Below are 18,067 nucleotides of genomic sequence, written 5' to 3'. Positions count from 1 at the left end.
ATGATGTGTGTAGTGTGTGTGTGTGTGTGTGTGTGTGTGTGTGCCTTATGGTAGAATAGGTGTCCATTCATAGAGAAGCTTACCTTGGAGATGGCAGATTTCGGGGCGGCAGGGTAGCCTAGTGGTTAGAGCGTTGGACTAGTAGCCCAAAAAAGTTGCAAGTTCAAATCCCCCAGCTGACAAGGTACAAATCTGTCATTCTGCCGCTGAACAGGCAGTTAAACCACTGTTCCTAGGCCGTCATTGAAAATAAGAATTTGTTCTTAACGGACTTGCCTAGTTAAATAAAGTTAAAATAAATAATAAATAAAAGATAACGAGCATGCTTGACTGAACAACCTCTGCAATGGTGTGCATGAAAAGGACATTGCTGCAGCAAAGAATAAATACATTGCATTACTCTCTCAAGGTATTGAACATGTGTCTTGGAGGCTCCAGGTGGCAATATGTGAAAATGTTCACCCTCCATTGCTAATACTGTTTCACCACATCGAATGGTTTCCCGTTAAATATTATCTAGCTCATGTTTACTCATGTTGACCTATATCGTCACAGAAAGAATACTACAGCAACAGGATTGAAATGTTTAGTCCATAACGTTGATTGAATGGTGGCTAGTAGGCTACGTGAACGTGTAATACTGGTAAAGACGTCCTACAGCGATTTTGAACTTTTCCTGTGGAGAGCGATATCCCAAGCATAAATACAGTAAAGTACACACACTAAAGGGTAACTGCAAACTTCAAGGAGTAGGGCATTCAAGGAGTTGGTTTGATGGGAATCTGTGGATGTCAACAGCCGCTTGAGGAACAATAGAGTAAAAGAGAAAAGGCCCACCGCATGCTATGTCATGTAAATCAGGTGTTAAATGAGGTGAAAAGGAAACTGGAGTGCCAACTGTGTTTTAGAGTGGAGTTTCAGTGAATTTATGGAAATGATGAAGCTTATCTGCAGCGCAGGAAAATTCTCAGCGACAAAAAGAGGGATCGAATTAAGATCCTACATCTGTAAAATCAAAGCTTTCACCACTTCTCTTCCCTATACACAGAATGCAGTAATGAAAGTGAGTATAACGACTTATACATCTCTGCACTTTTATGTCTTTTGTGTCTAGTGCATGTACTGTGTGGCTCTTACAACCTTACCTTTCCAGTACAATATAGACAGGTGTCAATAATGTAAATGTTAGATTTTCAACTCCTTATTGAATAAAGATACATAAAATAAGCAACACAGAAGTACATTTAACAGATGTTAAATTAACCAAAGTTATTTTTAATTTACATCTGAAAAACATTGGCTACAGGAACCATTTAAAAAAGTTATTGCCCCCAACCACATAGAATTGAACATGAATGTGTCAACCACAAAGTGTATCATGCACATTAAAGAGTGCACCCCACACAGTCTACTCTGCAATCCAAACTTAACATAGACGTTACACAAGGGGGAAAGTCCCCATTCAATGAAGAAAACCTATCACATCAAAGCATTGAGTGTGCCATGATCTAACCAATCACCAATTTTTCTTAATATACAAAGGAAGAATCATTAATTACTACAAATGATTACAAATTGTGTCATCTAATCAAAAGTTGAATGACTTTGCACAGGTATTTCTGAGGCACAGACTTCCAATGGTGAGACATTAATAAGTAGTACACACCCAAGCCAAGACCAAGTTAACAGTTCTGAAATGTACAAGATATAACAATCCAATACAGGATTCTCAACAAACTAGACATGATAACAAACATCCAGGTAGCCTATTGTGACTTTGCATGCAGGGTATGCCAATTAATTTTATTTAACAGTCTCTGTTTGCCAGTGGTGTAAAGTATTTAGGTAGTACTTTAAAGTGTTTGTATTTGTTTTTTGGGGTATCTGTACTTTACTATTTATAATTTTGACTTCACTACATTCCTAAAGAAAACAATGTACCTTTTACTCCACACATTTTCCCTGACACCCAAAAGTACTCTTTACATTTGAATGCTTAGCAGGACAGGAAAATGGCCCAATTCACGCACTTATCAAAATAACGTCCTTGGTCAACCCTATTGCCGCTGATCTGGCGGACTCATAGAACACATTTTGTCTGAGTGTTGGAGTGTGCCCCTGGCTATCCATACATTTAAAAAACAAGAAAATAGTGCTGTCTAGTTTGATTAATAATTAAGGAATTTTAAATGATTTATACTTTTAAAGTATATATATATATTTTAAATTAACTTTTGATAGTTAAGTATATTTAAAATCAAATGCTTTTAGACTTCTACTCAAGTAGAATTTTACTGGGAGACTCAACTTTTACTTGAGTCATTTTCTATTAAGGTATCTTTACTTTTACTCAAGTATGACAATTGGGTACTTTTTCCACCACTGCTGAGCCTCTTGTTTCACTCCACAATGCAGGTCTGTAGAATATAACCTTTGACCCGATTTGGTCCCATTGTCAGAGGGGTCATTTGCAAGATGCTGGACTAGCAAGACCACTATAAACCATACGATCTAAACCATATAGACCATTAGAAACTGGCCCAGTTGTCATGTAAAAAGGGGATTCGATTGCCTCTAGCTGTTTTTAGATTCTACCAGGCTACAAAGTTGAATGTTACGTAGTTGAATGCTACGTATTTGAAAACAACTACGTATGTCACGTAGTTGAACATGCAGGTTACGTATTTGAATCCATAGGTTACATTGTTGAAACCTAAAACAGCATACTGCATTTTCTGAGGTTGATAGCTAAACTAGTCTAAAAATATATCTACTGTATGATAGTGTATGATTTATCACTACTATATAATAAATAAATAAACTGTTTATCTTCTAGTATTAATCGGTTTGGCCTCAAAAGTAATTTAATTAGATAAATATGTGTCTGACATATTTGAACAAATCTATGGCACAAAAATATCCTCTTGTCATGCTCTGCAAAAAGGTGTGACATTCTCGCATCAAGATATAAAAAAAAAAGTGTTATGCAATGTTGCATCAGCCCTGTACTAAGAGGCATAACACCCCACAATGCACTGTTCATAGTGCTAACCTATCAAGCGCAGAGGTTGGTTATGTATATTTCCTATTCCAACACAGCAGTTCACTGTCTAACAGTGTTTCTACTATAAGCAGATAAAACACAAGTTAGCTATACCCTGACAAAAGTATAACATAATGTTGCGTAAAGATATTGTGTCAAAGAGAGTCCTGATTGATTCCTAATGTGTGTATTTGTGCACGGGCAACTCTCCCCAAAGTCCGGCCATTTGATGGATGAAGGCTGAGAGCAGGGTCTTTTCTTATTGGATAAGTCCAGGTAGTTTCTTATTGGACAGTGTTCGTTACTGGACAAGTCCAGGTAGTCCTTTCCTCCCCATGTTTCAGTCTGTTTTCATCCATTTGAACACGACCCAGATGACTTGAGACAATAGAACATTGCCACTGTGTTGGTACAATGTTTCACTCTCCCTGAGCTCCCTCACTGCTCAGTGTTTTCCATGTCTTCAGACTTCTCCTGGTCTTTGTGGTCCTGCTCCGTTTCCTCCTCCTGGGGATCGCCCTCCTCCTCCCCCCTGTTGACCTGGAACTTGTCATGTGTCCACTTGGGGCTGCTGTTGTTGTTGGTGTGGTTGTTGGGTGTGCCAACGCTGGCCTTCCGGTTAATGAAACGGCCCCTGCTGCCACGCAGGAAGTTCCCCCGTCCTCGGTTGTCCACCCACTTCCTCTCGCCTTCCCTGTCATCATGCTGAAGGAGAAATGGAAAGACAGGAAAAGAGAGAAAGAGTTAATATCTTGAAGTGAGCTTGAAGGTAGTACCATTATTAGCAAGTTCAAAGGAGCTGTGAATTTGGTGAATTCACCGATTTGATTTGAGTAATGAATTAATTTGAGTATGGAATTGTATATATAGACAAGAGGAAACAAAGATATATTTATAATGGCATGGGTACAAACCTACCAAGTAGTATTTTCGGCTCTTGGGGGTGTACTCCGGGTCCCAGTCCTCATTCTTGGGGTGAACTGGTATGCCCATGTTAGGGGGATTACCGTTGGCATTGTTTTCCTGGTAATTTCCCCTGTTCCAACACCTTCCTCTTATTCTAAATTGCTGCAACATGAGTCAAACACAGAGAACCCAGATCACAAAAACAAGAAGACAATTATTGCACAAATTAAAATAACTATCCATGAGTTTGATTTCCCAGAAAAATCTTTCCAAGTGCAAAGCCAAAGAAGAAAATAAACTGCTATCATGGCATATTTTTTCGATTTCAAATGGGGTTTTCTTTTCATTTTAGTTGTGGTGGTACTTTGTCTTGTTCTCTTGATGATTCTATTCTTTATCAGATCCTTTACTTTCCAAAATTAATATGAGTGCACGTCCATGAGCAAACTTACAAAGCCTCCGCGTCCTCGTCCCCTCTCCATGGGGCTGCCATAGTCCCCCCGAGGCCCCAGCCTGGCCTTGTTAAAGCCCTCGTCTTTGAGCTCAGGCTCCTTGTGGGGATAGTCTCCTCCCCTGTGAGTTTCGGCAGATGAAGAGGAGGAGCGAGAGCGAGATTGCTTCTTCTTGTTTTTCCTGGAGGAAGAGCTTAAGGTTGAGGGACCAAAATAACTTTAAAAGTCAGTTCATTGTTAGCTCCATTGCTTGTCTTGTAAGACCCTGGCTAGTTGCAGATATGTACATGACTTGTAAAGTAAATGTGGTAAAGTAAAGTGATTGTGATGCTTGTGATAGAGAAGTGGTTCTAAAAACTCTCAGGGACCATCAGACCTTTCACAATTTTGTTGTAGCTCTGAACTAACTCACCTGATTCACATTGTCAAAGGTGTGATAATTAGTTGACAAGTTGAATCAGGTGTGCTAGCTATGTAATAAATAAAATACATGGAACTGTTGGGGGCCCCGATGAGAAGTTTGAGAACCACTGCTATAGAGTGTGAGTTGGTTGAACATACTTGGACTTCTTGTGGTGCTTGGAGGATGTCTCAGCGGACCTCTCCATGCTAGCTTCTGGGGAGTCTGAATCTCTCCCCCCGTCCTGTTTATAATCTCTCTCCCGGGTAGAATATTTTTTACGGCGCTCAATATCCAGACGAAGGTCCATTGAGTCACCCTTCATTTTTTTACCTTCGTCCTGTGCAGGAAAAATAATAAAAATAACACAAAGACATGGACATGCTATGGGTTAGCATTGAGATGTGCTGTCAGTCTGCAATCAGTCTTGTATGCACACTGCATGCGAGGGGCCGGGAGAACTGTTACAAGACCATAACTAACCAACAAACTCTGGGAACGGCCCGTTTAACGGCTGCTGTGTAACATTTGACCGGCATAAGTGAAAACAGACCATTCTGGAACTACACTGAACACAAATCAAAACGCAACATGTAAAGTGTTGATCCCATGTTTCATGTGCTGAAATAAAATATCCCAGAAATCTTGTATACGTACAAAAAACATATTTCTTTCCAATGTTTTGCACACGTGTTTACATCCATGTTAGTGAGCATTTCTCCTTTTCCAAGATAATCCATCCACCTGACAGGTGTGGCATATCAAGAAGTAGATTAAATAGCATGATCATTACACATGTACACTTGTGCGGGGGACAATGAAAGGCCACTCTAAAATGTGCAGTTTTGTCACACAACACAAAGCCACAGATGTCTCAAGTTTTGAGGGTGTGCAATTGGCATGCTGACAGCAGGAATGTCCACCATAGCTATTGCCAGAAAGTGAATGTTCACTATTGCCAGAAAATGAATGTTCATTTCTCTACCATAAGCCGTCTCCAATGTCGTGTTAGAGTACATCCAACCGGCCTCACAACCGCAGACCACGTGTAACCACGGCAGCCCAGAGGACTTCCACATTCGGCTTCTTCACCTGCGAGATCGTTTGAGACCTGCCATCCGGACAGCTGATGAAACTGTGGGTTTGCACAACCAAAGAATGTCTGCACAAACTGTCAGAAAACATCTCAGGGAAGCTCATCTGTATGCTTGTCGTCCTCACCAGGGTCTTGACCTGACTGCAATTCGGCGTCGTAACCGACTTCAGAGGGAATATACTCATATTGCCACTGACAAGCTGGAGAATTGTGCTCTTCACAGATGAATCCCGGTTTCAACTGTACCGGGCAGATGGCAAAAGGCATGTAAGGCGTCATGTGTATGAGCTGTTTGCTGATGTCAATGTTGTGAACAGAGTGCCCCATGGTGATGGTGGGGTTATGGTATGGGCAGGAATAAGCTACAGACAACAAACACGACTGCATTTTATTGATGGCAATTTGAATGCACAGAGATACCGTGACGAGATCCTGAGGCCCATTGTCGTACAATTCATCCGCCACCATCACCTCACGTTTCAGCATAATCCGTACACAATTCCCGGAAGCTGAAAATGTCCCAGTTCTTCCCTGGAAACCCATTTCATTAAGCTCCTGACGATCAGTTATTCTGTATATATAGTATATCTGTGACCAACAGATGCATATCTGTATTCCCTGTCATGTGAAATTGGTAGATTAGGGCCTAATTCATTTATTTCAATTGACTGATTTCCTTATATGAACTATAACTCAGTCAAATCTACAAAATTGTTGCATGTTGCGTTTATATTTTTGTTCGGTGTACTTTCCCAGGTCTGCACAACACAATGTTGAACCTCTGCAACACAACTGAACATAATGCGGTTTCAAACTCCTGGAGGAGCTGAGTTCATTGACTTTCACGCTGTTTCATTCCCATAAAATGTTTCCGTTTTGAAGAGAGTTCAATGTAGCCATACCGCAAAATGGTCTCAGTCAGATGTCATCAAATGACCGAAGTTATAAGTAGGCCTAGAGACTGTATAAGCACTCTACAAGTACAACAGGTTGTTTGCTTTTGACTATATTTCCCCTTATTTGTTGAAGAATAATACTTACTATGACATTTGTTTTAGAGTCCTTTGAATGGCTTGGACACAGGAGCAATTGGCCGTTTCCATTTCTGACCCCTCATGTTTTTCGACTCAATGGCCTCAGGCAGGCTTGTACCCACAGTATAACCAAATCATCATACGTGGAGGGGGAGTATATAACACACAACAAATTGAATGTGCCTCGTTTTGCATTTGCTTTGCTTTTAGACGTTATGCATCTCCCTTCAAAGAAAAGCACAGGCTTAGACGGAGAACGCAGTCTAAAGGTGGATGGCTCGCTCGCTGTTGTTTTGTCAGTTTTCCCAAAATACTTCATATTTCAAAATGTTCAGTCACCTTGTAACTGCCATCCCCGGAGCTTTTCATCCCCTCAAACAGGTGAGAGTGTTTCTTAAAAGCACCGGGAGAAACATCAATTATCCTGCAAGAGAGAACACAATGTCTAACTTTGCCACAGTTCAGGTGGCAAATACAACATAAGCAAGGGATTACTCTAAAACATTTTTAGGTCAGTGCTGTTCAGATGAGGACTGAAATGACTGCCAAGAATTACTCTTAGTTTCACGTCTGTGCTGCTCAGGTGAGTACTGAAATGACTGCAAGGAATTATTCTTATTTTCAGTGATGATCAGATGAGGACTAAAATGAATTGTCTACGAGCAATGTATAGACCCGGATGACTCCAGGATATCACATAGCAAACAAGACCACCAGTGAACGTGCACTGATTGACAAAAGGCAAGACAAATACCTTTGCCAGCTTTGATAAACAAAAGGTGATGCCACAGCACACTGAAGGTGAGATGGTCACTCAGAATGGAGACTCTACCTGTGTATCTCTGGGCTCTTTCTTGGCTTCATCATTTCCTTTTGTGCAGCTCTTCTTTGGTACATGGCAAATCGCTCATTTAGAGTAATTCCGTTGGATGGAAAGTGCTGTGCTGTAATCAACAGGAACCAGAACTTGTTACACAACAGATATGACAGTACATGCTGTGCCAAATGCACTTTTTTATTACTTTAAATTCATAAGTTACGCACAGTGTTAGCTTGTGACCATAGAAACAATATTTTCAGCTGTATCAAAGGTTATATATATATTTTAATGTGCGTTTATTAGCCTCATAGGATCATAAACGGAACAATACCCATGCAAATGTTTCATAGCAATGAAGAACATTTTTGGAAAACTTCTCGAAACCAAATTCCATTAGATAACATTTGTGCCTGAAAAACGACTCCATGTTTTTTTGGTGTACAGCAATATTTCTCCATAATCATTCCCACACAGGATTGCAGGGCTAGATAGGCATACTGGCCAAGCTATTTCACAAGCATTTGGCAACCCTTTTCAGATTGACCTATTTAATGATATACTGTATAGGCTATATAAACCTTTTGATATCGCAATTGCACCTTAACTTGCACCTGTGTTAAAGCCCAGCTAGCAGAGAGACTGGTCAGTTGCAAAGGATCAGGGGTGAGAGAGGTCAGTCACCTTTTATGTAGTGGACAATGGTGACAATGTGCTGTGCAAACAGCTCTGAGGGACTCCTGTGTAACTGTGTGGCCTGAATGTGCTGGAAGAAAGAGCGAAACTCCTGCTCCTTTTTAGTAGGATGCACAAGATCCCGTGATAACCGTCGCTGACCAACCATAACACCAGAGGAGCTGGGGAAAGAGACAAAACAACAACAACAAAAATGTCATTTGATGTTTCACCTTTGCCCTTTATGGCGGAAAATAAACAGAGAACAAAGAGAATGGGATCTTTCTCATGAGACTTTTATAAACGACACCTGAAAGATTTAATCTGGAGGGGTCTTTTCATTATCTCAATTGTCATAGCACACATCTTTATTCATTTTGATAAAGCTCATGGTTTCATAGAACTATGACTCAAAGAGGCTATAAAACATGGCCCAGGCCTGAGCCAAAGAGTGTGTCTCATGATTCATGACTTCCTGCTAATGGAGATTGAAACCTATCCAAGGCGTCAGAGTCCTCTGCGTGAATCTATGTCGTGATGGTGCATACTGCTTACCTTGCCACGTCATCTCTGAGAGAATCCATTCTGACACTGAACTCCGCTCCTCTTTTCTCAGAGGCCCTTGGGGGAGAGTCCTCCCCCCTGACCATGAACATCTCTCGGTCAGAGTTCCTCCGTGGTGCGGGTGTGGGGGACGGGCTGGAGGCAGCTTTCTCTTTCCTCCTGTCTTTGCTGACGTTCTCCGGGGAGAAGCCTCTGAGCATGCCCGCTATGGCCTCTCTCTTGGCCAGGGCCGCAGCTATGGCCGCAGCCTTCTCCTGCCTCCGGCTGCGGTAAATCTCCTCCGCCATGGCATCAAGATCATCATCTTTGGCAGCCACCTGCAAGTAGGCCAGGTCCTCCCACTTGCCGAAGCGCTCCTCAAATAGCTCGCGGGCCGAGAGGGTGACTTTGCTCTTTGGCTTGGGCGACTCATCGTCCTCCCGGTCATGCTCTTTGCGGAGCACCTTGGGATGGGGCTTGGGTATCAACTCCTCTTCCTCGCCATCGCAGGAAAAGAAAGGGGAGGCTTTCAAGAAGCGGTTCAACGACACATTCCCCTCATCGTCAAAGTCTTCCTTGTACTTCTCGTTCTCCCCTTTGTCGGGCTCTCTGTCAAAGATGCCCCCAGAGGCCTTCATGCCATTCCCTTTCTCCCGCTCCACATCCCCACCATTGGTTTTCATCTCTCTGCCATTCTCCCAACTGGACTGCGTTTTCTTATGATTGTGCTCTTCCAAGAACCTAGACAATGGCGAAGAGAGAAAGAGAAACAACTGTGTTTAAATGCATCTTGAACAACAGTTCAGGTGAGTGCCCTGCAACTTCATTACAAAACCATGCGAAATAAATAAGGATGCTTGTCAATGGTGTAGGTAAAAATGGAAGACTTAGGGTAATGGAGGATAAAGTTATAAACATAGAATATGACGGCCAGCAAAAGATCTCCCTTCTTCAAAGGCCCAAGCCATGAGGGATTTGTCATGGTTAGTGCAGCGTTGACTGGCCAAGAAAACACACACATCTCAAAACTCCCAAGGGCCTGTAATGCCTTCTCAACTTACAAACTCCTGTTTCAGCATGCTATGACGACGACCACCACTTCCCCAAGGGCTTAGGGCCAAGAACGAATACCAGGGACAAATTATTCTATGTGGTGCATGACGCATTGGGAAAGAACCATGAATTCTAAATAAAAAAATGTTTAAAGACTCAATACAATTGGCACATTACAACTATCTACTAACCTCACTAAATGAAAGGTGTCAATAAATATGACAGATATTTCCTAGCCATGAAAAGGGTATTTGACCAAAATGTTGACAATAATCATGTGCTACAACGTGAACTTGGGGGCAGTAAATTCTTGCACCAAAAATGAGAAAAACATGGTAGTGTGTGTGTTAACCTTTAATTTCTAAAGATATTTCATAAGTGGCAAAGAGAAAAGGAGACAAATAATTGTATTACCTTTTGAACACTGAAGAGATAGCTGCTTTATCTCCTGCCAGGTTGTCGTCTTTAGAGAAGAAGCCAAAGCCAGAGAACACAGGTGTGGGGCTTTTCTGAGAAGGGCTTTTGGTGGAAGGTGAACTGCCCACTGTCTGAATCTGCCATGAGGGGGCACCATTGGAATTGGGGCCATTAGCATTAGTGCTTTTAGGAGAGGGACTAGACAGGGTCGAAGCTGGAGCGCCCTGACCAATGATAACAGCTGAGCGCACCTGAGGACTTGACCCCTTGGGGCTGGTGCTGTTGCTGTGATCCGTCACGCCCTGCCAGTTAGCCTTGGGCCTGTCCCCACTGGCGCCCCCATCAGGCCCTGCAGACCCCGCTGTGATCTCCACAGGCTCACCATGTCCTCCTCCTCCTACTCCTTTCTTCTGGACCTCCTTGGAGGCAGAACGCTCCTCCTTGACATCCTTAGAGTTCTGCGTGGCCGACCCAGACCCCGACCTGCGTGTGGGAGAGGAGGAATGTGAGGAAGAGGAGTGGTGGGAGCGCCGGGATCGGGGCGAGGAAGAGCGGTCCGAGTACTTGGAGTGGCTGTGGGAATGAGGGCTACCAGAGCGCTTTTTAGGGGTACGGGATCGTCCCCGTCTCGGGCTGTGGGGTTGTTGCTGCTGCTGTTGTTGTTGTTGCTGTTGCTGCTGTTGGGGGTGCTGCCTGTAGTTTTGCCAGTTATTGGGGCGGTAGTTGTTATAGCCGCCTCCACCACCCCTCTGGAAGCGTCCCCGTGGGAAGTAGCCACGCCCTCGGCCTCTGAAGTAGTAAGGCCTCCGGAAGCCTCGGTGGTAGCCCCGGAACTCGCGGTTATTATTCTGGTACTCCCTTGGGTAGTTCCGCTCTCGGTTATTGTGGGATGGAGAATGAGATCTGGAGCGCGAGCGAGTGCGGGACCTAGAGCTTTGAAAGTGGGAGAAAGAGAGCAGGCAGAAGGGATACAGAGATGAAAGGGAGGGAAGACGAAGAGAAGATGACTGATTACACCTTCCATTGTATAAATATCATTAGAAAAAAGTACTTTGAGGAATAGGTGTGCAATGCTGTTTTTCTCAAGACTATAAACAACCTTATAGCCTGAGCAATACATTTGTTTGTGTTTCTTAAGAAAGTGATGCTGTCCTCCTTCCAAGACCTTCCAAAACAACTAGGCCAACACATTTTGTTTCCAGTTCACATTGGGTCTACAACTTAACAAATAATCAAGTGCCTGTTGGTTACAGGGGGGGGAAAAAGAAAAAGTGACAGATACTCATGTACTTAGCAGTTTTGTTTCTGTAAAGTACATCATAATCCCATGTACATGGCACACTGTGACGCATCTGTGTGCATCTGACAAATATATTAACAGAGGTAGCAAAACACATCTTAAAATGTAACTGCTGGGAAGTGGGAATACATGGGTGCACAATGGAAGCAATGGAGAAAAACAGACTTCAAGATTTGTCTAGAGAATATGGCTGTGAGGTCTACCCAGTCCACATGGTGGCTCCATAGCACCATGGACAGTAAAGCATAACAGAAGAAGTTTCTCCAGTTTCTAAACAATCTATCGCCTCTAAGTATTAAAAATTAAGTTGACACATATGGTCCTCTTAGCTACAGTAAAGAAAACAGTCTCATTTAAAGAGGATACATCGGAGACTACTCATATATCAGCACGATCCAACAATACATAGCCTGGTAAATAGTCCGAATCCTTTGATAACATGAGTTAAAAGTCATTAAAAATCTCAAACTGCTCAGCAGCTTTGCACTGCAGTCAATATCCCTACACAGGCAAAGATGGATAACTTGCACAAATATCAAGGAGAAATTCAAACTACAGTCAGCATTACAGAAAAATACCTACAATTACATCACTTAGACTAAAAGCACACAAAATTGAAAAAGAAAACCACCATTGACAGAACAATCTAGTACTCCTAAGTAAGAGCCATCTGGAAACCTTTGAAGTAAACAACAAAGCCCTGCGGTACTACTCACCCAGTGTGTTTTTTCATTGGAATAAAGAGTGAGTAGAGAAGGTAGTGCACCGAGCAGCATTGCACACTCACATTGAAAGCAAGACACTCTGCATCTCTTATGCTGAGCACTAGTGGAAAGAGGCAGTCACATGGGCCATATGGGAAAAATGTCTAGTCTAATCCTTCAAAGCAAAAAGACGGGGCTCGGCTTGCCAATTACTCTGGCTGGCCAGTCTGCCCAGAAACATAGGCTAAAAGGAGAAATTCAGTCAGCCAGCTACTATATACAGGGATTTAGGACAGCTAAAATCACAGTTTTGTGATGGAAATGGCCTAATATTACATAATACAGCATTTTCAAACCAAACAATGTAGGCTATCTTTACATTGGATTTAAATTTCACTTGAAATGCTAAAGATTTCTGGGTAAATGCAGTACTTTTGATGAAGGAACATTTCATGGGAATGCTTACATCTAAAATAAGTAATGTTTGTGCGTGTGCCGTCTTGTACTGCGAGAGGGTTACATTTCATACACTGTAAACAGCGATAGGCCGATCCAGGTCCAGCATTGACTTGCAGGTTCAAGCCATCTCTTTTCTGAACTCATAGAACTCAAGACCATGGCTTAATAGTGCCATGCAGTGCCACTCCACGGAGAAGAGCTGCCATATGCATTTCAGACTCCACAAAACAATTCTGCCAGCAGCAAGAGTGGTGTCACACTCAAACTAGTTTCCCTTGCAAATTAACATTGTAGCCGAATGACAGATTCATTTCCATTCAGGGCTACACATCATTAGTAAAAGCACTAGGTAGATGTTGAACATGTAGCCTATTAAGGAATGCCAATATCGTAGTAAGGGAAAAGGGGATACCTAGTCAAGTTGTACTGAATGCATTCAACTGAAATGTGTCTTCCGCATTTTACCCAACCCCTCCCGAATCAGAGAGGTGCGGGTAATGCAAATCATTCTGAAATGTTTCTGGTGCAAGTCAAAGGCCTGTGTAGTAGTGGGAGAACTCGTTACAATAGCCAAGAACCAAGTCTCACTGAGGCAAGTGTGCCATCACAGCACCAGAGCTCTTTCCCAGACACATCCATTTCCTTTGTATAAAGTGCACTGGACCCTGGGTAAGTCCATCAGATAGCTGTTGTCGCTCTGCAGTTAATATGAGTGCCAACTCAACATAAAGCACAGGAAATGCATGGGTTGAGGCAGGAAATCAGAAAGTGTATGCTTCAGCACCACTGCAACCCCTTCCAAGCACACTCAAATATAACACCATGGACAGCTGCAGAAAGACTGGGGTGTCAGCTATGACATGACACCTTGACTGTAACGAGTCCGCTGAGAGTCGGGAAGCAAGTTCAGGGAGTGAGTGAGTGAGTGAGTGTTTTAATTCATTAATAAACCAACCAACCAACACGAAACACAAACAACGCACCGACATGAAACAGAGTCAATAACACCTGAGGAAAGAACCAAGGGGAGTGACAGATATCGGGAAGATAATCAAGGAGGTGATGGAGTCCAGGTGAGTGTCATGAGGCACTGGTGCGCTTGGCGATGGTGACAGGTGTGCAGGATAATCAGCAGCCTGATGACCTAGAGGCTGGAGAGGGAGTATACGTGACATTGACTTTGAAAAAATCTATTTTGGTTATTGAACTACACTAAGTGAAGTGGATTTACACCCGTTAAACGAATTGCCTTAAAGGAATTTCATCATGGGTCTCTGATCTGACCTACACATAAATGCATAACTATGGATATGAATGTCATTCTCTTCATGGTGATGTATCCTGAATAGGTACACAAAGGTGGAAATATGCAGTATCCTCCTTTGCATATTTGGATATTATTTTTAATGAGCACCGCCACCAAACAAGACCCTATTTGGTCGGTCCGGACCGGACCAAATCTGAACCAGTCATTGACGTCTATGTTTCACACGTTTGGACATCAAAGTACAGCACAGTAGAGCTCAGTAGAGTATAGTAAAGTACAGCACAGCACAGTAGTGCTCAGTAGAGTATAGTAGAGTACAGCAGAGTAGAATTCAGTGCAGTACAGTCGAGTTCAGTAGAGTAGAGTATATTAAAGTAGAGTAGAATTTAGTAAAGTAAAGTATAATTCAGTTCAGAACATTATTCGGAACTGTACAGTTCAGTACAATACATTATAGTGTACTCCACTCTAGTGTGGTCTACTGTGTTACTGTACTGAACTCTACTCCACTCTATTCTCGAGTACCTAACAATACACTGCTTTTCTTTACTTTACTGTACTCTACTGTGTTCTACTGTACTGTAATGCCTTCCAATTTTGTGTAACATAGATATCTATGATTGGTTCAGATTTGGTCCGATCTGGGCCAAATGAAGGATGAGGATGCTGCTGGTTACAGTAAATGGAAAGAGAGGTGGCTTATGGGTAGATGTCAGTAAGAGCTGTGAGAGGTGACATTAATTGGAGGTAGAGAAGGAGAGAGAGGGGGGGGTTGTCCGACTCTTCACACTCTTGCCACCACCTGACGACAGAAATAGAAAGGAAACCGTTATCAGCTGAACATAACCATATTCCAGTGGAAGGAAGGACAGTAGCAGGTGACCCAACTGTGGTTTGTGACTACTATGATTTCCCATTTTTGCCTATTAAAATAGCAGAAATTCTGTTACCGATCTTTCTGAAATTCTGTTACCGATTTGGTCGCAGAATTACAAGTTTTATCCACTTAATAATTCAGAAACAAAGTGTATATTAGTAAAAACACTATGACTAATGGATAGGTCTACCTTTACTTGTTATTTCTGTGAATTTGAATTATCCTCTCTCCTCTTATTAGAAATGAGAAAATATCTTAAAGATAGAGTATGTGGGATATTGGTAACAGAATTTAAAGGCACAAGGCAATGTTTCTTAAACTTACTGAAGGCAGAAAACATGTTAAGTGTTGATATTAGTTGGCAGGGGTCTTTACTTCAACATTATTGTGTTTTTATGTATTTCTAATACCTTTTATGACTTTTTCTGGTAGACGTTTTATAAGACCCCTTTTCCATGTTTGACAAGAAATCAAAGCCTTTGCTTATTCCAGCTTTAAATAATGTGCAGCTTATAAAGGCTTCATAAAGCCTTCATAAACACTACATAAATGTGTTACAAATAATCTATATATATATATATATTTTTTTTTTTACCTTTATTTAACTAGGCAAGTCAGTTAAGAACAAATTCTTATTTTCAATGACGGCCTAGGAACAGTGGGTCAACTGCCTTGTTCAGGGTCAGAACGACAGATTTGTACCTTGTCAGCTCGGGGGTTTGAACTTGCAACCTTCCGGTCCAACGCTCTAACCACTAGGCTACCCTGCCACCCCCAATAACTATATGTCATGCCTTATGAAGGGTTCATAAATGTGGCATAGCTGTGTGACATAACCCCCAATGTCAAATGTGACATAACCCACTATGTCAAATGTGACATAAACCTGTACATTATAAAAGGTGGCATAAGCACAGCCTAATAAACGCCTTATATATCATATTAAATTGAGGCTTCGCAAAGCATTTATAACCCTGTCAAGCATCTTGGTAGAGCATTGCAATGCCAGGACATTGGTTTCGATTCCCGGGGCCACCCATACATAAAAATGTATTCAAGCATGACTGTAAGTCGCTTTGATTAAAAGCATCGGCAAAACTTGATATATTACATTATTCTAAAACATTTCTAGGATGGCCCAACTTATTTCCCTATATTGGACCTGACCTCAACTTCCCACAAAATGCAGTCACGCACAGCCAAAAAACATTGGTGTGGCCTTTTAAAATCAGTTAGAATTTTCACCTAATTCCATTTTCTCAGTTTAGTTTTTTCCAGGATTCAGATTTCCCCAATATTTTCAAGTTTTTCCTCAGTTTTTCCCCACTTTTTTAATAGAAAAACAACAACTTTAGATTTTCTGTGTCCACAACAATGCTCAAACCACATCAGGGGATGAGTTTTGAGGTCTGTGAAAAATCTAAGAAACTTATTTTTTTTTGTGTAGTTGCCCTTTAATTCAGTGCTCATGCCCTGCACTGTTGTTTGGTTAGAGGGTTTTCCGTAGTGCAGTAATCTCACATGTGATGATTATGTATTCCATATACAATGATTTGTATTGTGACCGCCAATGGAATGGGTGGAGTAAATGGCCAGCAACACTTCAATTTATTCAGAACCCCAAGAAATGACACCATATATACAGTACCGGTCACCAACTCATTCAAGGGTTTTTCTTTATATTTACTATTTTCTAAATTGTAGAATAATAGTGAAGACATCAAAATTATAAAATAACATCATGTGGTAACCAAAAAAGTGTGGTAACCAAATCAAAATACATTTTATATTTGAGATTCTTCAATGTAGCCACTTTTTGCCTTGATGACAGCTTTGCACACTCTTGACATTCTCTCAACCAGCTTCATGAGGTAGTCACATGGAATGCATTTCAGTTAACAGGTGTGCCTTGTTAAAAGTTCATTTGTGGAATTTCTTTCCTTCATGAGGATAGGGGGCAGTATTTTCACTTTGGATTATTGCGTGCCCATAGTTACTATTGGTTAGAAAACACTCTGAAGTTTCTAAAACTATTTGAATTATGTCTGTGAGTATAACAGAACTCATAGGGCAGGCAATCTTCCAAACAAGGAGTGAAATTCTGAAAGTTGGAGCAACTTTGACGTCATCGTCCCCTCCTTTCACAACAAGATATGGATCTGGAAGCACTTCCTACGCCTTCCACTAGATGTCCTCATTCAGTAGAAAGTGTAATGGAGCATTTGCTGGGAACTTTGACCTAATGGTAGGGAAAGTAGTCAGAGTCGCAACAGAATGCCATTTTGCTGTGGCGCATTTCTCTGTGAGTGCTACGGCTGTTCCATTCGGCCCCAGATGAAAACGTATGATCCGGTTGGAACGTTATTGGATATATATGATAATAACATCCTGAAGATTGATTCTCTACTTAGTTTGAGCAGTTTATTCGACCTGGAATATATATTTTGGAAGTTTTCGTGTGAGTTATCTTGGACCAGCAGTCAGTTTTTGGGCACGTGAGCTGAAAGTGATAGCAAATGCAGCTACTTGGACACTAGTATTGGACATTATGGAACAAAACAACGATTTATTGTGGAACTAGGACTCCTTGCACTACATTCTGATGAAAGATCATCAAAGGTAAGGGAATATTTATGTTGTAATTTCGTATTTCTGTTGACTCCAACATGGCGGTTATGTCTGAGCGGCGTCTCAGATTATTGCAACGTTAGGCTTTTTCCGTAACGTTTAAAAAAAATCTGACACAGCGGTTGCATTAAGAACCAGTGTATCTTTAATTATATGTAGAACATGTATCTTTAGTCAAAGTTTATGATGAGTATTTCTGTTATCTGGCGTAGCTTTCTATAATTCCTCCGGATATTTTGGAGACAGTTCTGAACATGGCGTCAATGTAAACCGAGATTTGTGGATATAAAAATGCATATTATCGAACAAAACATAAATGTATTGTGTAACATGTTATATGATTGTCATCTGATGAAGATTTTCAAGAGGTTAGTGATTCATTTTATTTCTAATCCT

The 18,067-nt window shown here is 41.6% G+C and overlaps 1 protein-coding gene across 4 annotated transcripts in view; it reads right to left on the bottom strand.

Annotated features, from left to right (window-relative positions):
• Positions 1 to 1,254: 1,254 nt before the first annotated feature.
• The window catches only part of LOC115141223 (thyroid hormone receptor-associated protein 3-like), a 28,268-nt gene continuing 11,455 nt past the window's right edge, over positions 1,255 to 18,067 (bottom strand). Inside the window, exons 1-10 of one of the 4 annotated variants that reach the window (XM_029679968.2) lie at positions 12,453 to 15,197; positions 10,434 to 11,369; positions 8,979 to 9,707; positions 8,433 to 8,605; positions 7,764 to 7,875; positions 7,271 to 7,355; positions 4,963 to 5,141; positions 4,402 to 4,594; positions 3,962 to 4,111; positions 1,255 to 3,748 (exon numbers count right to left, since the gene is read on the bottom strand). In XM_029679968.2, coding sequence (XP_029535828.1) covers positions 3,482 to 3,748; positions 3,962 to 4,111; positions 4,402 to 4,594; positions 4,963 to 5,141; positions 7,271 to 7,355; positions 7,764 to 7,875; positions 8,433 to 8,605; positions 8,979 to 9,707; positions 10,434 to 11,369; positions 12,453 to 12,469 — 2,841 coding nt within the window. In that variant the 5' untranslated portion in view covers positions 12,470 to 15,197 and the 3' untranslated portion in view covers positions 1,255 to 3,481. Of the gene's footprint in view, positions 3,749 to 3,957; positions 4,112 to 4,401; positions 4,595 to 4,962; positions 5,142 to 7,270; positions 7,356 to 7,763; positions 7,876 to 8,432; positions 8,606 to 8,978; positions 9,708 to 10,433; positions 11,370 to 12,452; positions 15,198 to 18,067 lie in introns of those variants that run through there. The other 3 variants (XM_029679966.2, XM_029679967.2, XM_029679969.2) reach the window with 3 other exon arrangements.

This window comes from Oncorhynchus nerka, linkage group LG14, assembly GCF_034236695.1.
Source record: "Oncorhynchus nerka isolate Pitt River linkage group LG14, Oner_Uvic_2.0, whole genome shotgun sequence".
Lineage (NCBI taxonomy): Eukaryota > Metazoa > Chordata > Actinopteri > Salmoniformes > Salmonidae > Oncorhynchus > Oncorhynchus nerka.
The sequence above is the reverse complement of the archived record's forward strand: the minus strand, read 5'-3'. Positions and strand labels throughout refer to the sequence as shown.